The sequence below is a fragment of the Vanacampus margaritifer genome, chromosome 4 (assembly GCF_051991255.1).
Source record: "Vanacampus margaritifer isolate UIUO_Vmar chromosome 4, RoL_Vmar_1.0, whole genome shotgun sequence".
Classification (NCBI taxonomy): Eukaryota; Metazoa; Chordata; class Actinopteri; order Syngnathiformes; family Syngnathidae; genus Vanacampus; species Vanacampus margaritifer.
The window spans coordinates 5,546,517-5,571,244 of NC_135435.1; the positions used below are offsets into that span (position 1 = coordinate 5,546,517).

The window sequence follows — 24,728 nt, forward strand, 5'->3', positions numbered from 1 at the left end:
TTGTGAAGCAAGCAGCCAGTTTTATTTTTGAAAGGAATGGTTACAACTGTTTTAGTAGATATGCACAATGTCGATAAAATATTAATCTTAACATACATGACATTATATAGAGAGGGCACAGCCCTCAAAACAAAATAAAAAAAAGAAAAAGAAAATAAACAGGACAGTGCAAAAATAAAGGCAATCAACGTTAAAATAAATCAAGCAATTGGCATTGTCATATGAGATTGGGCCATAGTATAGAAATTTTACATTTCAATTGCTTGAATACTAGGGATGTAACGATAACGGCAATATCGTGATATTGCGATATTAAAACTGCCACAATATATCGTTGTCGTCATGTCACAATATTAAAAGCAGCACATCTGTTCAAAAAGTCAGGTTGATTTCCATTTGTGCATTTCTAGCACCCTCTGGTGGCTAGTTTTTTTTTCAGTGCAGATGAATTTTCACAAGGCATGTTTTGGCCCTTCTATGTTTAAAATCCATGCTAATGGTCAGATGAAGAGGAACATAATATGCTTGTGAACCATGTCAATATGTGGAGGAATTCAATGTGTGCGTGCATTAATAAGTATGTGCCTCAATATCAAGTGCTATTAGAGATTGTATGTTGTTTATATGTATTGCTGTTATGTAAAAAAGCTGAATGTTGTGTTTTTTTTTAGTATGAGCTTGATTTTTTTTTTACAATATTGTGACTTTTTTTTATATCGCCAACCTCGCCATAATATTGTGATAATTATCATATCATTACTTTCATATTGTGATAATATCGTGTCGTGATGTTTGGATATCGTTACATCCCTATTGTATACAAGGTCTCTAGAGTGCCTTAATTCTCACCCATCAAGCGTGAGCGTAAACAGCCAAGTAAATCTATTATGAGCTGCCAGTTCCGAAAACGTGTCTGTGAGCAAACATTTCTGAATTTGGAAGAACTGTAATTTAGGTTGTAACAGTGTCACTAAATTATAAACTGCTTGTACAAAAAAAACACAAAAGATCTCTCAGCCAATTACCCCTGCTGCTAGTCTGGCCAAGGAGCCGCCATTTTCAGGGTGTGGGCTAACTATTATGTTAAAGACAAAAGAGAAGCAGAGCTGTAGCGTTATCCAAGATTAGCATTAGCTAACAATTTAATTTCTGATAACTGGCACATACACGCAAAGTTGTGGACGTGTGTAATTTGGCAGCTTGATGATGTAGGGCTGCAGTTTTTTTCTTTCCGCTTGCCTTTTCGTAAACACTCACTGAGATGAGCAGGGGGCCTTAAAGGCTAATTTCAACAAGGTATGAATAATAGGGATCAAAATGAACTGTAACTCTTACTCCTTGGGGTATTTTGACAAACGCATGTCACAGGCTTGTAATTATGACACACGGAAATTGTTTTAAATTGTAAAAAAAAAAAAAAAAGATATGTCTCCTTTAAATTACAAACATGAAACAGACAACAGGTTAATTTACCATCTCACGACACAGACGTGCTGTGCCCTGCACAGCCATGTGGAAGGCAAGAGTGAATAAACACATCTTTAAAAAGAAAGACTCAGTCCGGCCAACATAAAAATAAAAAAATAAAAAGGTAATTACTGGCTCACTGCAGTACACTCACTGTGAAAGTCATGTGTATACATGTTTGGTTCTTTTGTAAGCTTCTGTCATTTTAAATATTTACCAGTATTGTCTTGTGTACACTGTCAAACAAAATAAAATCACTGTAATTATGGATGACATAAACAATGTAACGGTTGTAGAATTTAGAAGTAATCTGCATTATAAATTAATTAAGTTTCCTCGACTTAGTGCACTTTAAAGATGCATTGTGGAGTTTAAAATGTTAAAGCTTTTCCTAAATCATGCACGCCAATCCATACATGAGTACAAACAACCCTGACTTTTTAACTGTGACTGCGCCTATGAGCTTCTATCTTCCCTCCAAGTGCTATCACATAATATATGCCATCGTTTTGGAATGTATAGATTTAAAATTTCTCTCAAAAGTTTTTGCTGAGAATAAAAAAAGCAGTGCAGACTTACAGCAAATGATCTAATGTATTCATTGATTGAAAGCACTTTCTTATAGTTTTACAGAACAGAAATTGCTGTGAGTGCTTTGAATCTTGTGCCTGATAACAGTAATCCCTTTACCACAACGTACACCAATCAAGATTTATGTAAGTCTCATAGAGGACTATTTCTTTATGGATCTGTGGTATAGAAACATGTCGTTAAATCTTAAAGTCGTTTAAAAATACATTACATCATAAAAATATATTAAACGCATTTTTGAGTGCTGTAAATATACTTATAAGTGGTTGTCTCCTTTTTTTTTTTTTTACTAATGGAAGTTGCTGGTGGTGGTCGATGATTCAACCGGACTGCTGTTGCCTCTCTTGTGCATGCTTTGTCTTGCTTTCACTGCAGACAGAATACGCTTTTTATTAACACATTCCGGAAAAATGAAAGTGAGGTTTCTCTCCAAATTTCACTCACCATCAGTACACTCCACCTGGGGTTTCTCCCACTGTCCATCTGCTGTACAGCGAACCACTGGTAGGTGGCGCTGTCGAAATCCTGGGTTGCACTGATACCGGATGATTGAGTTGATGGGGTATTCCTCCCTTCCGTTACCAAACATGTGCGCATTCTCCACCATTGGAGGGGCACCACAAGACACTGAGAGGGGGGAGAATGATATACAGAACCAGGAAGAAATGGACAAGGTTTAAGATGTGAGCTGACATACCTGGGCCTTTTTTGCAAGTAAACGGTAGATGGTAGTTGCAAGGCACATCATTCCATTGGCCCTTGTTATGCCAGATCATCACCACACAGTCTTCTCCAGAGTGAAAGTAATTATCTGGTTGATTTGGCTTCCAGTTTTCATATTGCTGTCGGCCCAAAAATATACATGCAGTATAGTTACAGTCAAGGGCTTGATATCATAGTCATCATAGTTTTAATTATTGTCAGGACATCAACAAATGTTAAAGATACCTCTGATCTACAATAGTTAGATTAAACTTTTCTTCTACTCATGGATAATGTTGGGATAACAATTCAGCAAGTGTATTTAATCTGCTAAATTATGATCAGTCACTCACCGGCAGAGTCCCATCTGTCCAGCGGAAGTCCTTTTCTACTGTCTTGTCATTTAGTCCGATCCACTGATAGGCTTGCGCATTTGCTATTGGGTAAAAAAATAATAATAATAGGGGGGGGGGGGGGTGTACTCAGTCTTTAACCTTTACATTTTACATTAACATATTTTATAGGCAGGTACTCACAATTGACAAAGTGTTGCTCCTCTGGTGTTATGATGCTGACCAGATGTGCATTCAGATTCCGGCAGCGCTGCTCGGCATCCAGCCACGTCTCTCGATCACTGAAGTGCAGGTAACAGTTCCCCTGAAACTTAGTCCAACCCTTTTCACACTGCTGCTCATCTGCAGCCACAAAATCAAGGGAGGATGATAAATGGGTTGGAAAACAAATGTGCAAGCCATGATGATAAGCAGCACCCTACATTTGATCATGTAGGGTGATGAATCATGGTATCATCCTTATCATACAGTACCACAATATGTAGCAATTTGCCCAAAAATATCTTTACAATAGCCTTTTTATTTGACCGTTTATGACACAAACATCTTTTAATAAGCAGATTAACATTTTTACTGTTCAAAATTGGTATTCCTGCAAGTCTCTGAACAATAGTTTTCAGAGGGGATTCTGGTTCAAATGTCTCGCCCTCGTGTGCATCGTGTACATGAGAAGGGAGTGTGCCGTTTCATTTTTTGGCCACACGTGGCAGTAGTGATTTGAAATTCAATTTTCTGCATTCAGCAGCTTTAATACTTCTATCAACCCATTTACAGTAGTTTTTCTGTACAGTATTTCATTCAAAGTTCATATGGTAGCGGGTTGTTGAGTTTGTGGACATTGTTTTTTTTAGCAGGCTTTAACTTTAGGGATTTAGCGGTAGCTTGTTTGATCATGTCTTTATGTATATAAATGTGTAGCGGCCTGTTGGTGCAGTAATTTTAGTACCCATTTTGTATCAGATTCAAATGCTTATGTGAATTGTGAATCATTTTCATGCTCTATTAATGGAAGAAGTACATCACCACAATGTGAAAAAATATGCTATGCAAATAATCTATGAATTCCGATCTGGGTTGGAAAACATGTCTACATTGGTAGTGCCTGCCTATGTTGAATAATCAAGAAAATTCAATTCTCAAAGCTTTCAACAGTGAATCATTGTGCATATAACAGTGGTACACTTGGTGATAAGACTGCTCAATGACATCACTGATCTACTACTACTACTACTATTATTATACTACTACTCTTCTATCTATGTAACCAGCCCTTGATGACTTAGCACGGCAGTGAGTATACTTCATGTTTGTCTAGGGCCTAGGCTGTTGTTAGTGTCTATCAGCAGAAGCTCAACTCATACCAATCTCACAGCGCTCCCCTCCGTAGCTTGGCAGGCATAAGCATTTGTAAGAGTCTGCATTGTCCACACAGGTGGCTCCATTGGCACATGGATTGGAGTGGCAAACATCTAACTCTGCAAAAAAAAAATGTGGGTGAGCAATACTACTGTTTTTAGTAAGGTATTGGCAGCAAGGGTGGAAAGTTAGTCTTTATGACGATAGTGAAGTTGCTGCAACTTCCTGAACCATATCTGCATATTAAATATTGAATCAATCATGTTATTTTATGTTTTTTTTCTAAAGTTGTGTATACCAAAAGCCGATTTTACTTTACAAAGCGTATATAAAAAACAATATTTGCAATGCAGAATCAGACTGTTGCAACAAATTCAGAACGAGAGAATTCATGTATTGTCAATAAGCACGTGTCCCCATTCTAAGCATGCACACAGCAAAGCAAAGCTAATGCGTGGGTACTGCAGACATCAAAAGAACATCAGAGATGAAGAAGAAAGTTGCACATGGGACAGTAATATCAGAGCAGAGCCAATACATATTTGATCAACATCCTAATAGCCAACAATATCCAACAAACAGGACATAATGCACAAACAGGCAAACAAAACAAAACATTCAAACAGCAGAAAGAGACGATGTTTTCATCTTAATCTGCCAATTAAAGTATGTTTCAGAAATAGTTGCTACCATCACAAAACACATTGCATGCATACCTGTAGTGGAACATGAGCAAACGCGTCAGTTAAACCCATTTTTGATCAAGTGTAGTGTACTAAATGGACATTGGGACTTACCATGGCAGATGACAAACCCCTTTTAAATACTGCACAGGGCAGCACCGCAGGGGTTTGGTTTACATGGTTGAGTGTCAGATAGTTGCAATTATTGTATCTTAAGGGAACTTATGAACTGCATAACTTAGTATAACTCAGAAAGTACTATGTGAGACACGTCACATTCTCAACACCATCTGGCAAATATTTGAATGTAGTGTTAATTTTAACAGATATTTTAATATTTAGTCTCAGTTTTAGTCCAGTTTCATTCCCGCTTGTTAGTTTTTGGCATAGTTAGTCAACCTTTTTTATTTAGTCAACTGTAAATCTAGCATTTTCGTCTTTATTTTAGTCTAAGAAAACATAATTGTATTAATCTAGTTTAAATCAGGGCGGCGCGGTGAATGACTGGTTAGCACGTCCGCCTCCCAGTGAGATTGAGTCCGGGCTTTGGCCTTTCTGGGTGGAGTTTGCATGTTCTCCCTGTGCTTGTGTGTGTTTTCTCCAGGTACTCCGGTTTCCTCACACATTCCAAAGACATGCATGGCAGGTGAATTGAACACTCCAAATTGTCCATAGGTGTGATTGTGAGTGCGGATGGTTGTTCGTCTCTGTGTGTGCTGATGAATGGATAGTTTAAGTCACCAAAAACTGTCAACATTTTAGTCGAGTTTTAGTCAGGACAATCATAGTATTTTTTTTTGTCAGCAGATAATGTTGAACATTTCGGATCTAAAAACTATTTCACGTACAATTTTCTCTCATCTTTTTGATGAAAAACAACTTCACACACAATTACAGTATAATCAACAAGTGGCTACTATGGCTCCATGTTACAAGCTAGTAAGTTAACCAACATTAGTTAGCGCAGAGTTGCCACCCGTCCAGTTTTTCCCCTTTCTTGAAAGAGAAAGTGGGTCTGGACAGGCGTCCAAAAACAGCAATTTGGCCCTGTCCGAAAACAGGCGGGCCAATCAAGTACGTCTATTTGCGTGACGTCGTCTTCATGAGCAACGTCACGCTCCACTCTTTAAGTTTTTCCCGCAACCACATAAGTCATTCACTACTGTCTGTCAGAATGGGGAAGCTTGAGGACCCAAATGCGGGAAGACAGGGCGAGGAGGCAGAGGTTCAATCAAAAAGAGGGATTTAATTTCTATTCAAACAAAAGGCAATCTTCCAAATTAAAAGATAAACCAAAACTAGAACCAAACCAATGAACCCACATAGACAGAGGAGAGACAGCAGACTAAATACACAGACACTAACGACACAACAAGACACACCTGGGCAAGACACAAGTGGCTGAGGGCACTGATTGGATCACACGAGGAAGGGCAGGATCATACTTAACAAGACAAGGAAGACACACAAGGAAAACAGATCCAAACATGACACTGTCTCTCTTCGGCTGGATGTTGGATTTTTACTCCATCTCCACAGAAAAAAAAAAAGAGTTCAACGAGTCGCTTTTCTGACATCACTCAGCTGTCCTGGTAAAATAAAAATCTCTCCCAGGACACAATTTATCCTTTTTTTTTTTTTTTTTTTTAAAGAAGAATGCTAAAATATCATTTGATTTCCTCTGTAGTCTAAAAATGTCCCCTGTGCTACTGTGAAACGCTTTGTTGCCGAGCGTGCCGCCGGCACATTTCCGTAGGTGTATTTTGGATTATCGTAACTCTCCCGTTTGTGCTATCTGAAAAATTCCAATGGTGTCTGAAAGCTAACCCCTTGTGCTTTACAGAAAAAGTACTGTCATTACGGTAATTTCAGTCCTCCTCTCATGGAAACCAGGGAAGTCGGTGAGTTACGACAAAAGAGTGCAGAGAAGAACAGCAGGATTTTCAGACATTTCTACATCAATTTGAACAAAAAAATGTTAACAAGAAGGTATGTATATCGACACTTGGGTTTTTATAGTACCGTATGTACGTAATTGTGGGTGTCGTTTTTCTAGAATAGTACAATACACGTTGTCACGTCGTGTTTCTGTCTTATCGTTTTTTAGAGTGTATGCCTTGTTTGTAGTTTACAGTGTGTGTGACTAGCTAAGTAATAAACATTACACTAAGTTCAGTTTGTTTTGTGGTGAGGGACGTACATTGCATTGCAGTCTCTCTCTCTGTGGATTTTTTTTTTATCAGCTTTTATATACACTTGAACAAAAAGTGGCACGCCAAAATTATTCATACTTTTCTCCTCAAAAATCAATACAAAAGCCTTTATTGGCTAATACAGCAAATAAAACGCATCCTATCTTTGCTGATCAGCTTTTTGCATGACTCTGCTGATAAATTTGCCCATTCATCTTTAGCAATGAGCTCTTCTTGTCATCACCCTGATCTTTAGTTCCCTCCACAGATTTTCAACTGAATTAAAGTCTGGACTGTTTGGGCCACTGCAAATAATAGTTAATATTTTCGTCCGCGAACCATTTCTTAACCACTTTTGCTGTGTGTTTTGGGATTTTGTCATGCTAAAATGTCCACATATTCAAAATTTGCCGGGGATATGAATAATTTCGGGCTTGACTGTTAAGTGCCCGAGTTTGGTCAGGTGTCCCTTTTTTTTCTTTAACAAATATTAGGTGGCAACCCTAAATTAGCGGTCAGATTAACATTATTGTTGGAACGCTATAGCCGTTGTACAGTATTAATGTTACGTTATAACTATAAATTACTCCTTTTGTAACCTTTCACCATGAATCCACCTTGTCTGTCCTAGGTGTTTGTGCATGTTGCACTCGCTAGCTAAAGATTTGAATGGGGGTGTGTCACTGTGTGTCACATGACAGTGTCACAGTGACAGATTAACAGAGACAGGATTTTGCAAAATCATTAGATTTTCGTCTCGTCTTTGTTCATGAACTAAAATGTCCATAGATTTTAGTCCAATTTTTATTATGTGAAGTACATTTTCGTCTCATCTACACTAGTCGACAAAAATGCATACTGATTGAGTGCCAGTTATTGTTTATTAATGAGGGTTTTAGTGTAGTCTAGTCTAGTTTTTGTCCGGTGAAAAATGTGTTGATGAAAATATTTTTGTTTAGTTTTCGTTAACGAAATTAACACAAATTGTCATCAAGTAATACTGTACATTCTGTTGCAATTTGTGATCGCTATTTGCTTATAATGTTATTGATCTCAATAATGTAACTATTGCCATGGACTTGCGACGATGGATTTTTGTATAAAAGTATTTCATTTTCTAAAATACGTATTTGAATCCCTCAAGGAGAAATAACTCACACTCTGATGTATACAATATTTTGTGCAGCCAGCTACAAAAAGAACCAGATCACACAAATTTGGTGCAGTTGAGAATGATACCCTAGTGATAATATCCGATCATTACAAAAACAAAAAAAACATAGCAATGAAATGTCTGATGAATTGGTTAACATACCCTGATTATGTTCAGCATCTTCAAGACTTCCATTAACAGGTGGGACAACACTGGGAAGAGCAGAGAGTCCAGCTGGGGCAAGCTTAGAGGCAAGCGCATGAGATGAGCTCTTTGGAATATCAGTCGGTGTGGTCATCTCTATTAATTCCCACTCACTGGGTGGTGATGGAACAACCTGTGATGGCTCTCCAGACTGAGTTTCTGAAGAACTTGACATGTTGACATCACGACTCTCATTGAGGTAGCCACTGTCACTGCTGCCGATTTCTTTCAGACTGTATTCTACTTTCTCTTGTTGAATCTTCTCAGACTCCGTAAGGTTTCTAGACACACCATTTAAAACAACTCCAGTCAAAGTAACATCGTCACCTTTTCCAGACATTCCAGACCCAGGTAAGCGCTCCAAAGAGCTAATTCCTGGCACATGCTCATCGCTAGCCTCTCCAGAGTTGTAGAGTACAATGCCAGAGGCTTCTTCCTCCACAAATGATGACTCCGTTAAGTCAGTGACCCCTGACCCATCAAAGGTCACACCTGAAAAGAACCTAGAACCACTTCCAGAAGCTGAGCCACTGAGATCATGACTGAGCATCCCATAACTGTCACTGGAGCCACTGAAAACTAATAGTCCCCTTCCAAGCTCTTGCTCCTTTTGGGTAATTGTTACAGATTTGTCAATAAATTCACTATCTATCAGCAAAATTTTAGCATCTCCATCTGAAGAGGAGAGCCTTGATGGGAGGCCGCTAAAACCCGAAAAGTCCGGACTGTTTGTAAGACCAGATGGCATACCAGAAAACTGACTATTTCCCTCCAAAATTTCCATGGGAAAAACACTCTCTGTAAAGCTAAGACCAGTATCAATCCCAGATCCAACTAAATCTCCAATTCCGCTAATCATACCTGAACCTATTTCTGAAGAATTTATATTTATAAGAATTTCTGTGCCCGCCTCTTTTGCTTTTTGGAAATTCTCTGAAATGGCGTCGTCTCCTGATAGATTGCTGTCACTCTTAGAAAACAAAACAATAGTGATTACTTGTTCGCCAATGATCCCTGACCCAGAAGACTCAGCACTGGTAACACCCGATGTCCCATAAAACAGGTCAGCACTACTACTGCCCTCTGTGTCTCCAAAGCCGGACAGGTCTCCAGAAGTCCCCTGGTTTACAGAACCAGATAGACTTCCAAAGCTTGATATATCCCCAGATAAAAGCTTGTCTCCAGAGCCAGACAGATCTCCAGAGATAACCTGGTCACCAGACCCAGACAGCTCTCCAGAGGTATTATCAATAGAAGACCCTGATCCAAAATTAGTTGAACCTGAACCAGAGCCTGAAGATTCCACCGGTATGGGTGTGACAATTGGTGTAACCACTAAAGAGACATACGAACAAGAGTGAGATGCATAAGTGATAAATAAAAGGAAGGTAAGTCATGATTGTAATAGTACTTACCATGTCTCACTAATTCTGTGATAGATGTTAAGTTTGAAAGGACATCCTGGGTATGTGTGATGTTCAATCCAGTTTCATTTGCAATTAATAAAATGTCAGCTGTAAAAATACATCAGTAGTCAAACAGTAATGCATTATTAACACAGACATAATGTGAGTATTTACCTCTGAAACAATATGCATCAAATCTTTCATGGATATCAGGGCGTGTCTGGTTTGGATGAGTGTAAAGAGTGTGTACTCCTGACTTTCCTGCTCCACACTCAGCACGGGGGTTAGTAATGGGATAACGGACACTGCGATCTGTGAGCCAGCCAGCACGACACTTGTCAAAACCCTGTTTCCAGGCTGCGTGGAGTTCTCCTGGGGTGGCCAGGCTGGCATTCTGCTCAAGACAGCGAGTAGCCGCCTCATCATAAGTGAAACCCTCGTCAGAGCCCACATGGAAAACCTGACCTAAGAAGCAGTTGAGGACATTTAAGGATGTTGGATGATGTGAAAACATTTGACACTGAATAAACAGACTGTCAGTGCCTCGGTTAATGTTCAAGGATGAATAGTCACTGTGCACAGAAAAAAATTGTTGTGGACCAAAAATTGTATGAAAGAACATAGTTGTGACATTATTGCCTTTTTCAACCAGGTTTAATGCAATTTTTTATTTTTGGTAAATGCACCGCTTTTTATATAGCTACACCATATGGTGCCTAAAGCGCTTTTTCCAGCCTCACATTCACACACATACATTATACACCAGTGGTCGGCTGCTGCCAATCCCCCTGGGAAAAAAATCAAGGTTCAGTGTCTTGCTCAAGGACAACATGGTCACCAGGGGTGAGAATCAAACCCACAACCCCGCTGATGGGAGACAGCCACTCTACCACTGAGCCATGCTGCCCCATTCTTGGCACTTTTCTGATCATGGAAACTAAATGTGCTTGTTTTACATGCTTTTCCTGTGAGTATTATTTTTGTTATGGCTTTTGCTGTGAAGTACTCATATTTGTCAAGTCTCTGCTGTCTGTCTTGTGTATGTGTGTTTTTTTAGTGCAGCTTAAGTGATTGTGGGTGGATCCTGTTGGAACGCACCTGCCGCTGGTTAGGAATCAGCTCCTTTAAAGGGGCAGCTGAAACTACTCGTTGATGTCAGACTATTTGCTCGCTCACCTCCGTGTACCAATTGTTAGTCTTAACGCCAATCCTCCATAAATTGCTTCGCTTTATTTACCTTGTCTTGATTCCTCTGACTTTTTTTTGGTTACATTTTATGGTTTCGTTGTCCTTGTTATTTTTTATAAGCATTTTTTGTTATTGTTTAATTTGTTTCTGCGTTGTTGCATGTGCTTTCTGTTCATTTTTGCCCCTTGCCATTTATGTTTACATTTTGCAATTGTTAGCAGTTTTCTTTTATGTAAATACATTTTGTAAGCAGTTTATCTGTGTCTGTGTTTTTGGGATCCGCACACCTCATACTTGACAATATTAAACAACTGCACACAACTACAGCTCTATCTGTGTGACTTGGTCACTACATAAGACCTACATGAATAAAATCATTTTGTCATAATTCTGCATCCTTTCATTCAAAGGCAAGTAAGATGGTGATTATGATTAAATAAGTAAATCTCTTGATAAGCAAATGAGAATAAGTCTCTAAACCTGGCTCAGCGCTTTGGTCAATCTACCTTTTTCTTTTGAGGCCATTCAGCGAATGGAATAAACTGTCATTTAATCTTAAGTAGTTAACTCATAAAAATAAAAATGACTCCTATCTGCCTTGTTATCATTAGCTGTTAACGCAACACTAAGGAACTTTCAGTTTATGTTGATTATGGCGACGCCATATGGACAAAAGTTGTAATGTTATGCCTGAAGGAAGACCAGATTTCCCATGAGGACAAGCGCTTTGCGTCGTTTTTGAGATCACGCCAGCAAGTGAAAACCAGGCCAACGTTGATCTTTGACTGTTCTTTCATCGCTTGTTTTTTGTCTCCTCAGACAAAACTTTTCAGTTGTTTTGCCAGCTTCTGCCAGGAAAGCAATAATCATGCGCCGACATTCAAATTGACTTCGTCTTTGTAACGAATGGGGAAAGGGGGAAGTGACGTATGCCATAAAGCAGTCACCACATTTGTAGTTTTTTTATGTGGCAGTGTTCCTACCATCCTCCTCAAAACTGCTCAGTCCCAGTAAAAATGATAAAGACCCCCCAGGCCATGGCAAAGGTACCATTCAACTAGTTTTAAGTCGATGTTTCATCAAAAGAATTATGAAAATATTTTATTAAGGTTGAAAAGTTCTTTAGTGCTACTTTAATGCCTTGTTAAAATTTTATGAATTTATACATTAATGTACTGTTTTTTTTTTTGTCATCACTCCTGAATTTTTTTTAATTTTTTTTACTTGCCAAGATGCTGCAAATGGAAATTAGCATTTGCTAAATCTGGTACAAAACATCTCGTCTCATCCTCATAGAGTATGCTGACAAGTTTTTGGTGTTCAAATCTTAGTGTCTTTCTGTCTATTTCTGACAATTTAGTAGAAAGCTAATTTCAACACTGATAATTTTCCCCTACCTTTAAGCCCATCAATGTAGCAATAAGCATCATACTGTTCATTCGCTGGCCTCAGACCGTAGGACCAAACTCCAGGTTGATCTCCTAAATTTCCAGCACACTTTTCTTGATGTGAAACAATGGGGTACCTTGAAGCAACCATAAGCATTCAAAAAATAATTTCAGTGTCTCTGAAAATACAGATACATTTCAGGAATACCTGACTGTCTGGTCCATCAGCCATCCTGCATCACACTGGTGATATCCCGCTTCATATGCCAAATGCAGCTGCTCAGGGGTCGCAATGGATGCACCCACACTCTGACAAGCCAGCTGGGCATCAGTAAAGGTGAAGGCATAGCGGCCAGACCATGAGCGATAATGAAAGACCACACCTTTGTGCAAAAAGAGCAATCAGTAAGGATTATAAAGCACGATGGGACCATTCTACCACATCCTAACCATTCAGTTGGATGTGAGTTATCCGATATCAGATTATAAATCCCTTACCAGTTGGAGGTATCACAACCACTTTGCCCTGCTCCCTGCCTAGGCTGGATGGCAAAGTGACCTGCTGTATCATTTCAGTGGGAAGGTCTGTGATGTAAGGTGGTTGAGGAAGCGGTAGTTCACTGGGACTCGGTGTATAAGTAAAGTCTACGAGCGTAGGTTGTTGGGTCTCTACCTCTCCAGCCACTTCACTCTCGGTTGTTTGCTTTCCAAAGAAAACTTCTTGGCTCTGCATCACTGGGGTAACACTCAATATGCCGCTTCCTTCCTCTGCTATACCAGAACCTTCATCATCAGGGAACTCTGTGGGTGATATATGACTAAGTTGATCAAATCCAAATACCAGAGGTGGCAAATCGAGGTCCAAAAATTAAAAACCCTGCCACAGTTTGGCTGTAGCCCCAGGTGCTAGCTAGCGGGCTCCCTAGCTAGTTCCCCGGGTGCTCCAATACCTGCTAGAGAGCTAGCTAGCTAGCTAGCACAAGGGGCTAAAGCCAAACTGTGGCAGGGTTTTTTACTTTCTTGACCTGGATTTGCCACCTCTGAATAATTAACAGCACATTGCTTACAAAATATCAATGTGCGCTGTAGAGAACAAGATACAACATGACTATTTAGGAAGAAATGACCAATATCTGTATGATTTTCTTTTTCTTTCATGTAAGCCAAATGTACACAGCAAATCGATCAGTGTTAAATTCACAGTGTTTAATCAAATATGCAGTAAGCAGTGTTATTTTAACACTGTTAGGATAAAAAGTTACACTGTCAGAGTACATTTCCTTGACTGTTGGGGTGGCTGTTGGGTGTAACCTAAATAGCACTACCTTGAGTGTTAAATTGACCACACCCTCTTTTCTGGTGAAAGAGAAACTTTCCAAAATTTCAGCACGCTGTCAACATTTCAATAGCCATACATCCCGTTGTTGTTATTGTTGTGGTGTGGATCAGTGGGAGAGTGGTTGTCTCCCGACCTTGAGAGCGTGGGTTTGATCCCAGGCCAGTGTGACTATGCCACACTTAAGCAAGATACTGAGCCCCAATTGCTCCTGATGCCATGTCATCAGTAGTCAAAATGTAACCAGCTTTGACAAAAGGGTCCTCATGTGCCCAAAAAATACTGAGCCCCAATTGCTCCTGATGCCATGTCATCAGTAGTCAAAATGTAACCAGCTTTGGCAAAAGGGTCCTCATGTGCCCAAAAAAATCCAAATTGAGATATTGATATATTCAAATTCTGCAATTAATTCCCTTTAAAATAGTATATAATGCATGGACGTACCTAAAAAAAATTACTAACGTTAGCAATTTTAATGTTGGAAGGTTGAAATCCCTAGTTTTGAGAAAAAGGGGTTTAAAGTTTTGGTACTTGCATCTTTAAAAAAAAAAATTATCTGAACCTAAAATTTTCAGAAACTTAAAATATCAGTGAAAAGTCAATTCCAATCGCAGGTAAGGCCATTGTCCGAGATTTTAATCCTTTAAAAGTTTTGGAAGTTTGACCTCTCAACAGATTAAATCAGCCTCAACTTTGAAGATCACATTCAGCTTGCAATTCATCTTCTGAGGCAGAATTAAATGTTTAACACTGACACGAGTGTAAAGTACTTTCAACACTACTTAGTGTTTACCAGTGTAGATTTTTAACACTATACTGTATTGGAGTAACACTGGTTAAGTGTGAAAGAAGTAACTATTTGAAAAGTGTCAGATTTATACTAATTTGTGTGTACACATATAAACACTTTTGTAGGCTTAGATTTAACACTCAGTGTTAATTTAACACTAGCGATTTTGCCGTGTATCATGTATCATTTTAAAAACTCTAGACTGCCAACAACAGGCCTCTCTGATGTACTTTAACAAACTTTTGGTGTAAATGATGTTACCTGTGTAGCAGAAGGCATCATAGTGAGTCTCAAGAAGAGGATATCCTGTCTGATTTGTGTGGAGGTAAACAGTCCGCACCCCCAGAAGACCCCCTCCGCATTGTGGCCGCCGAATGTTGATGGGGTAGCGTACGCTTCTGTCGGCCAGCCAACCAGCATTGCAGATGTCCATCCCACCCTGCCAGGCCAAGTACAGTTGGCCTGTAGTGGCCAGTATGGCCCCTTTTGTGGAACATGCTAGCACAGCCTCAGAGAAAGTGAACTTTTCTGCTGATGTAGTGTGGAAAACTCGGCCTGTAAAAGATACAAAAAAAGCTTTTTAGAGTAACAAGTGAAGTGTGATATTGTTTCTTAAGTGCGCCAAACTAGGATGTATGACAAAGATCATTGTACTCATGGAGATTTATACAAACCTGTCATTTTCTCAGCAAAGCAGTACACGTCATAAGTCTCAATGAGTTGTCTAACTCCATATGTTCTAACTCCAGGTACCTTTTCTTTATCACCATAACAATTGACGCGAACATGATGAATTGGGTACCTATTTGAAGACAAGATGAGACAATATAGCATAGGAAGGCTATATAAATTCATATTCAGGTATAGAATAAACCAACCTCACTGTCTGATCAGAAAGCCAGCCAGCATCACACTGGTGGTATCCATCATCAAAAGCTGCTTGGAGTTGTTCAGGTGAAGCCATGACTGCACTGTTGTGGATGCATGCATCTCTTGCCTTTTCATAGGTCATCATATAGCGGCCAATAATGGGCCGATAGTGGAAAACAATACCTGGAGTAACAACAACCGTTTTTTTTCTTCAGAGCCCAGTAATCAAAACTTTAAATCCAGATAAAACTGATCCAGGTTTCCAAATCCCATTTTCCTGATCCATTGATTAGTATTTCAAAACTGCTGGATTGGATCAAGAATAATCCTGATCCTCTTGGGTTGAGATTTTTAAATCCATCCTTCCCCTAGGATCACCCCGCTTCCAGGAAGGCTTTGATAAGCCAATATACCAAATGCAAGGCGTTCATTTTACCACTTGCTGTCCAATGAAAAGGGCATCACGGTTTCTCAGGGCAAACGCGATATTCATCTGAATGTCGTGTTTTAGACAATTGTTAAGAACATTTTTCGGTTTACTTCACCTTTATGTTTTGTTGCTGTTAAATTTTGGGTTAAAGCAATTTCTTCTTCTTTTTTTTTTGTTATTTGGATTTATTTATTTATTTTATTTTTACATTTGTGTAATTTTGATTAAAAAAAGTATATAAGGAGGTCTAATTTATCAAGACTATCTCTTCACTTTTCTTTCTTTTCTTTGGTCCTTCTTCGGGTCTCCTGACGGCCCCACGACTCTGGCTGGATTCTGAAGTGTTTGGTTTAGGTGAACGGTATGGGATTTTTTTTTTTTTTACACGCACGCACGCACACACGCACAAACACACACCCACATACCAAAAAAAAAAAAAAGGAGAACAATGATGATGACATGTCAAATGATCAATACTGAGCTCTCCAAGAAAAAAAAATAAAAGAAAAAAATAAAAAGACTATCTCTTTACAGCAAGAGATACTTTATTTATTGATGAGTATATGTGAAACTAATATAACGCATGACAGTGTAATCCTATCCCAAAGTGGGATGAATTAATACTATTTTTCAAGATCGAACTGAGGAAAGTTTGGGGCTGAAATAAAAAAATTGAAATACCCAACATGGGCTCAAATCTGGATTAACGGCAGGATTGGAGTTCCAAATCTGGATTTGAATTATCAAGATTAAATGTGGTTTGAAATTCCCTATTTTGCACTCACATAAATATCTAAAACCAATTTAAGATTTTTTAATTTTTTTTACATGAGAAATTACCATTAACTCTTTTTTTTTTGATAATTTTAACACAAACTTACCAAATACACCTTATACGATACATTTTATTCATTAGTCTAATAAATCCTATTTATTTTAAATGCATAATCCTCAGGTTTATGTATTTAGTGTTATGAAAGTATAATTACTCTAAATTATTAATAATATGAGTATTTATTTAAAAAACATAAAGTATATGGTTTGAATTGCATAATAATCAGGTTACCTATACACGATAAATATATTGCTTTGTGAATAACACTTATGTCCATTTTTTCCCCCATGTTTTACATTTTTATGCTTTTGGGATGAAACTGAATGCAGACATCCCAAAAACGTACAAAAAAGTAATTATACTTTATTAATACTAAATACATAAACCCCCAGCTTCTCGGTGGCAGGGCCTCGGGGGTGGATGAGATCCGCCGGGAGTTCCTAAAGGCTCTGGATGTTGTGGGGCTGTCGTGGTTGACACGTCTCTGCAGCATCGCGTGGACATCGGGGACGGTGCCTCTGGATTGGCAGACCGGGTGGTGGTTCCCCTTTTTAAGAAGGGGGACCGGAGGGTGTGTTCCAACTTTAGAGGGATCACACTCCTCAGCCTCCCAGGTAAGGTCTATTCAGGGGTGCTGGAGAGGAGGGTCCGTCGGGTGGTTGAATCTCGGATCCAGGAGGAGCAGTGTGGTTTTTGTCCCGGCCGTGGAACAGTGGACCAGCTCTACACCCTCAACAGGGTCCTCGAGGGTGCGTGGGAATTCGCCCAACCAGTCCACATGTGCTTTGTGGACTTGGAGAAGGCGTTTGACCGTGTCCCTCGGGGAGTTCTGTGGGGGGTGCTTCGGGAGTATGGGTTACCGAGCCCCCTGATACGGGCTATTCGGTCCCTGTACTACCGATGTCAGAGTCTGGTCAGCATTGCCGGCAGTAAGTCGAATTTGTTTCCTGTGAGGGTTGGACTCCGCCAAGGTTGCCCTTTGTCACCGATTCTGTTCATAACTTTTATGGACAGAATTTCTAGGCGTAGCCGAGGCGTTGAGGGGGTCCGGTTTGGTGACCTCAGCATTGCATCTCTGCTTTTTGCAGATGATGTGGTGCTGTTGGCTTCTTCAAGCCGTGACCTCCAGCTCTCACTGGAGCGGTTCGCAGCCGAGTGTAAAGCGGTTGGGATGATGATCAGCACCTCCAAATCCGAGACCATGGTCCTCAGTCGGAAAAGGGTGGAGTGCCCTCTCCGGGTCGGGCAGGAGGTCCTGCCCCAAGTGGAGGAGTTCAAGTATCTTGGGGTCTTGTTCACGAGTGAGGGTAGGTTAGAGCGGGAGATCGACAGGCGGATCGGTGCAGCGTCTGCAGTGATGCGGACGCTGTATCGGTCCGTTGTGGTGAAGAAGGAGCTGAGCCGAAAGGCAAAGCTCTCGATTTACTGGTCGATCTACGTTCCTGCCCTCACCTATGGTCACGAGCTGTGGGTCGTGACCGAAAGAACAAGATCCCGGATACAAGCGGCCGAAATGAGTTTCCTCCGCAGGGTAGCCGGGCTCTCCCTTAGAGATAGGGTGAGAAGCTCGGTCATCCGAGAGGGACTCAGCGTCGAGTCGCTGCTCCTCCACGTTGAGAGGAACCAGTTGAGGTGGCTCGGGCATCTGGTTCGGATGCCTCCTGGACGCCTCCCTGGGGAGGTGTTCCGGGCATGTCCTACCGGCAGGAGGCCCCGGGGACGACACAGGACACGCTGGAGAGACTATGTCTCTCGGCTGTGCTGGGAACGCCTTGGGGTCCCGTCGGATGAGCTGGCTGAAGTGGCTGGGGAGAGGGAAGTCTGAGCTTCCCTGCTAAAGCTGCTGCCCCCGCGACCCGACCCCGGATAAGCGGAAGAAGACGGACGGACATAAACCCGAGGATTATGCATTTTAAATAATTAGGCTTCATTAGATTAATGAATATGTATTATATAAGGTTAATTTAATAGGTTTGTGTTAATATTATCTTTTTTAAAAAAGGACATGGGAATTTGTTATGTAAATAATTACATAAATCTTAAAAGTTAGTCTTAAATATTTCTGTGAGTGTGGATCAGATCTGGATTTAATATAATCCGCCAGGTTTAATCTCAGTGGACTATGTTTGAAATACTGGGTCCAAGAGAACAACTTTTGTATGGAATTAAGTAAATACAAAATGTAAATATAACATATAACAACGAACATTTTATACAAATTATTTTTTTTAAATACCATACTGAGCATAACAGTTTGTAAAATGTCAGTGCACACTAGTGGATAGTCAAGAAGGTTGCTTCTTTTTTTGTGCAGCAATTCATTCTGCGTGTAAGTAAAACATTTATAAATATGAACGTATGCATTAGAAAATACCGACTGGAAACATGAATATGATTTTGCTTCAATCTAGGGCTGTTCTCAGGACTATGTGACTGAGGAGATAGGAAGGAGCTAGTGATCACTGAACTGCCTATGGTCTTCGGAAGACTGGAAGAAAAAACACTGACAAAAACATACTTTTCACATTTTACCTACCTTGAACATTCACATGTACATCATCGTGATTGTCCTCAATTCCATGTTGAACCTCACAGCGGTAGACTCCAGAGTCACTGGACCTTAGCTGAGATATCTCGATACTAGCATCTGTCGGAGTCAAAGGGTAGCCCACCAGATAAACCCTGTCCTGGTAGCTCTTGTTGATGCGCACTTCTCCCTCCAAAGCAACTAAAATAGTTGAGACCTTTTCTTTAATAATGAGGCTCCATTTGATGCGATGAGAAAGTGGAGCGATGTTGGGTGCTCCAGTGTCTGGAACAGTGTGGTCCTATATTAAAAAGAGAAAAATCCATTGTTCTCTTTTTGAAAACAAAAATCTCTCAAGTGTTAAAATTTACGGAAGAGGATTAGGGCCAGTGAAGTGGAGGAAAAAATCATTTCTAGGATTCTCACTTAATTCTCAGAATTCTGACTTTAAAGCGGGAATTCTGACTTCAATCACAGAATTCTGACTTTTAAGTGAGAATTCTGACTTTATTCTCAGAATTCTGACTTTCTGACTTCCCCCCACAATTCATAGCTCTGTCACAAATTCAGATTTCTCACTTTAAAGTCTGAATTCTGAGAATAAAGTCAGAATTCTCACAATTCCGAGATTAAAGTGAGAATTCTCACTTTAAAGTCTGAATTCTGAGAATAAAGTAAGAATTATGATTTAAAAGTCAGAATTCTGAGATTAAAGTCAAAATTCTGAGATTAAAGTCAGAATTCTCACTTAAAAGTCAAGAATGAAGCCATCCTTTTTTTCCACTTCACTAGCCCTAATCCTCTTCCGTAAAAATGTAAATCCCAGAGAGAAAAAAGGAAATGATCAATATACGCCATGCAGTGGTGTAGTTGTCCCTGGAGAAGTGGGTATACTTTCAATTTTCGCCATTTAAATTTTTTTTATATATGTTTTATAAAGTAGTCCAGAAAAATGTCCTCTTTTAGAAACTGTGACATGTAAGAATTAAAAATCTGTCATTTGTACTTGCTCACAATAATAAAATTATCACGACTTGTTAACTCATTCACTCCCAGCCATTTTCATTGAAGCATCCCCCTTCGCTTGCGGCTGTTTTACTGGATTTTGACTGATTTTGCAAGGTCCACAGAATATTCTGTTCTATTGCTATAAAAACATGGAACCTACCAAAAGAAAGATTAGAGTCTCTTCTTTCATCAGGAAAACAATTCTATCTGTTTTCATTTTGCAGCAATTAGCATTAGAATATAGATAAATTTCATCATTATTCATAAACCTGTTGAAAACACTGGGAAAAAGAGCTTGTTGCAACATGACCCTGGCTGATCTCTTATACTATGATGCCACCTGCTGGCCGTTTTTTGTGATAACTAACATTGCTTTAAGTGACCTCTTCATGTCATGCTGTATCAAAGCTTTCTGTATGCTCTAGCATAAAATAAAAATAAATTTAAAACACGTATAATTCGGTTTTTAAAAGTGCAGGACAACGTATTAAAAAAACACATTTATACGTTTTTGGGTTTGAATGACTTAAAAACTGTTTGGTAACACAAGCAGCCTGAACTAATGTATTTATCATAATATTCTAATATTGCCCCCATCTCCCCTTCTGCACCCGGTGTTCCGTCCCTCCACGCGGCTGGAGGGGGGGTGGGCGCGTGTGACCTCTCCGCTCCGCTGTCCGACCTCTCTCCGGCACCGATGCCTGGGTACGGGGGGGTCCCCGGGGTTTGGGGGTCGGGGTCTGGGGGGCTGGCGGTTGGTGAGGGTGGGGTCGGGGGGTCGGCAGCTTGGTTGGGGGGGGTTGGGTGGTATGGGTGGCTGGGTGGAGGGGGTGTCTCGGGGTTTGGGGGCTGGCTTGTGGTGGATAGCGGGGGTTGATGGGGGGTGGGGGTGGGGTGCCTGCCGGGCCTGCCGTGCCCCGTCCTGCTGCGTTGGGTTGGGGGCGTGGGCCGTGTTGGGGTGGGGGGCGCTCCTGGCTCCTGGGTTTGCTCTCCGGCCGGTGGCCCCTGCGGGGCCCGGGGGTTGTCCCTTGGCGATGCCGTGGCCTGGAGGGCCCTGAGGTGTTGTGCTTGCTCTGTCCTTGCCAGGGTCGACGGCTCCCCTCTTTGGTGGAGGTTTTCATGCATGCCAGATCCACCACACCAGCATCTATCGAAATTCAAACACAATCTGCTTCTTCCTCTCGTCATTGAATCGGTGGAGGCTGATGTCTGTGGATCTCACTCTGCTTCATCTATCTTTCATTCCTTTCCCCAGTCTCTCCCTTGGTCTCTTGAGGTCTCCCTAATTTGTTGGAATTTAGATGTTTTTGCGGGTGGTGAAAGACTCTGGTTGGTAACCCGGTGGGAGTAGGTAATGTCTGGTCGGTGCTGGATTTCACTTTCTCCTTTCTTTTCTTTGATCCTTCCTCGGGTCTCCTGACAACCTCACGACTCTAGCTGGATTCTGAAGTATTCGGTTTAGGCGAACGGTATGGGATTTTTAATAGGTTTTAGGTGAACCAATGAGTACACACTCACACCCACGCACACATGCACACACACATACACACACTCACCCACATACAAAATAAAAATAAATAAAAAAGAGCAATGTCAAACCGGTAAAATTACAGAATGAACAATACTGAGCTCTAAGGAGAAAAAAAATTAATAATAATAATAATAATAATAATATTATAATATTACATTGTAATACAAATTACAATATTTAGGGAACATTGAACAATGAACAATAGTGAAACACTTAGACTTAGTCTTATTTTGTGCTGAATCTTAAACTATTTGTCCCCATTCTTGTATTTTAGTTTACCGGTACTTAAAAATCAAGTACCAGCCTATAGCTATCATAAAATGTAACCAGAGCATGTAGTTAGTGTGTAACCTGCAGCGTCTACCCCAGGAACCAAACCCACATCGCGATCAAGTATCCCGTATACAAGGGCAAATCAGTTCACTTGAGCTTGTCACACTGCGGTGAGGGTGTCTTGTCATTTCCTGTTTTATTGTGAAAAGTCTGACTCCTCTCGTTTCAGGTCACTTGCCTTTCCTCGTGTGGTGTCTGTGTCAACCCTGATCCCTGATTGTTTCCACCTGTTCCCCATTACCCTCATGTGTTAAATAGTCTGCGTTGTCCCTGTCTTGTGCCGAAGTGTTTTCGTTTGAGCCACTGAAGCCTGCCATAGACCACAGCCTTGATACCCAATTGCCTTGTTGCCTTTATTGCCTTGTCTCGTGAGAGAACCTTTGTTTGTAATTTTGTATAGCTTAGTTTTGTTTAGTCATAGAGTGATTTTTGTTTTTGAATGTAGTTTTGAACTTCCTCCCTTTTGGAGCGCTTTCAGTTAATGTTTGTATAGTCTTTATTTTCTCCCTCTCATCGAAGAGCTTTTGTTTTGTTAATTAAAAGCTGATTTACCCTCCACCTCTTCCTCTGCGTCTGAGTCCAAAAACAGCCTCGTTGTGTCAGAGCTAAATTTCTGGGTCACCATTGTGGCTCGGCGGTGCATTTGAATTATTGTTTTCCCTGACATGACCCCGCCCTACTCTGCCTCCGATTGGCTCATCACTCCTCATGTCAAAAGTTAGCCAATCTAATCAGTGTAGGCAGGGGGGACCACCCAATTAGAGGCAGAGGAGGGTAGACCCTGGTGTGCATCAGGAGGGATTTAGAAGTGGGCATACTCAATACTGACTGAAAAAGAAGTGGGTGTACTATGTATACCCTGGACTACACCACTGACGCCACGTCAGTTTGCGTATCTGGACAACATGAGGGACAATTTAGGACTGGTTAGTCATTCAAAAAGTAACAATTACTTGCCTCATGGGTTGCTTGTGTAAAGTGTGGTACATAGACACAGCTCAACCTAATTATGTGAAGTAAAACTATAGGACATTATTTATAACAACATATGTCTTCATATCATAATCTGGGGAAAAGAGAGACCACTTTTCATATACATTAGTTTTAAACAGACTTTAAAAAAAACACGCACACACTCACACACACCTCAAAGAAGCATGGAAGTATTAATGTGCCTCCAAGTAGCGGCCGTTGTGGGTCTTGTAGCGGTATGCTCACATTCAGCACGTCTACTGGGTCTGTTTAAGGAAACCACAAAAGATGTAGTAGGAAGTATACCTAATAATTAAAATTTTAAAAAGTAAATGAACTGAAAGTTTTCAAATTGTGAAAGCCTGTCTTACCTAGGAAAGAGCTGTCATCATACATGAAATCAAATGAAGCTGAGATGACATTTAAACAAACACAAAAATGAACAGCCCACCTGATCATATCTGAAAAGAGAGAAAATGTTTGAATTAAATGTGACATCGGCACACAGAACAAAAAAAAAGGCTTAATTTACAGTCTATAGTGAGGTAAAGGTTACCACTGATTGCCACACACACTGTAAGGTTCAATTTGTTCTCTGCATTTGACCCTTCTGCTTAGGGAGCGGTGAGAATCATTTGGTCATTGAATGTTAGCCATCCTTTATTGAGCCAAAACGTCCATTTTACATTTCATAAGAATATCACGGAACAACAAACACAAATGTTATAAATGTATAAACACTGAAATAATATTGATCTCATATCAATTCACTCACAAAGTGAATGTGGTCTGGGCCTGTTTAATTGAACACAAAACAAAAATGCTCACAGGAAGCCATTATTTAATCCGTTATATAGGGCTGGGTATCGATTCCAATGTCCAGAATCGATTCAATTTCGATTCACAAGAGTTCAGTTTGATTCAAATTTGATTTTGTTTTCCAATTCTATTCAATTCACTTCACTTCAGCCCGATATCGATTAATTATAGAACATCAATTCTTCTTACATATCAAGGACATGATAAAAATTCCACAAACACTAAATACCTAATTAAATTTTGCGGATAGTAGTGACTTCCATCCATCCATTTTCTTAACCGCTTGTCCTCACAGGGTCGCAGGGGGCGCTGGAGTCTATCCCAGCTGGCTTCGGGCAGTAGGCGGGGTACACCCTGAACTGGTTGCCAGCCAATCGCAGGGCACACAGAGACGAACAACCATTCACACTCACAATCACACCTATGGACAACTTGGAGTGTTCAATTAACCTGCCATGCATGTCTTTGGAATGTGGGAGGAAACCGGAGTACCCGGAGAAAACCCATGCAAGCACGGGGAGAACATGCGAACTCCACCCAGGAGGGCCAAAGCCCGGACTCGATCTCACGTCCTCTGGCGGTAGTAACTGTTTA

At 40.4% G+C, this 24,728-nt stretch overlaps 1 protein-coding gene across 1 annotated transcript; it reads right to left on the reverse strand.

Moving 5' to 3' along the window:
* LOC144050287 (aggrecan core protein-like) lies at positions 1–23,711 on the reverse strand. Its single transcript, XM_077563405.1, has 18 exons — positions 23,687–23,711; positions 23,490–23,581; positions 19,481–19,772; positions 15,688–15,862; positions 15,484–15,611; positions 15,050–15,364; positions 13,182–13,484; positions 12,892–13,066; positions 12,693–12,820; positions 10,282–10,572; positions 10,117–10,215; positions 8,660–10,036; positions 4,475–4,588; positions 3,297–3,455; positions 3,114–3,196; positions 2,756–2,900; positions 2,503–2,685; positions 1–2,427 (listed from the first exon to the last, which is right to left on the reverse strand). The coding sequence occupies exons 1-18, from the start codon at positions 23,709–23,711 to the stop codon at positions 2,348–2,350; spliced, it is 4,164 nt and encodes a 1,387-aa protein (XP_077419531.1). The 3' UTR covers positions 1–2,347.
* Positions 23,712–24,728: the final 1,017 nt, after the last annotated feature.

What these genes read in the sequence shown, in the direction of transcription:
- LOC144050287 (XM_077563405.1), bottom strand. Translation starts at nt 23,711, where the DNA reads ATGTATGATGACAGCTCTTTCCTAG. An exon ending in TGATGACAGCTCTTTCCTAG is followed by an intron (nt 23,582 to 23,686) that starts GTAAGACAGGCT and finishes TTCCTTAAACAG; the next exon opens with ACCCAGTAGACGTGCTGAAT. An exon ending in TAACATCATTTACACCAAAA is followed by an intron (nt 13,485 to 15,049) that starts GTTTGTTAAAGT and finishes TATCACCCACAG; the next exon opens with AGTTCCCTGATGATGAAGGT.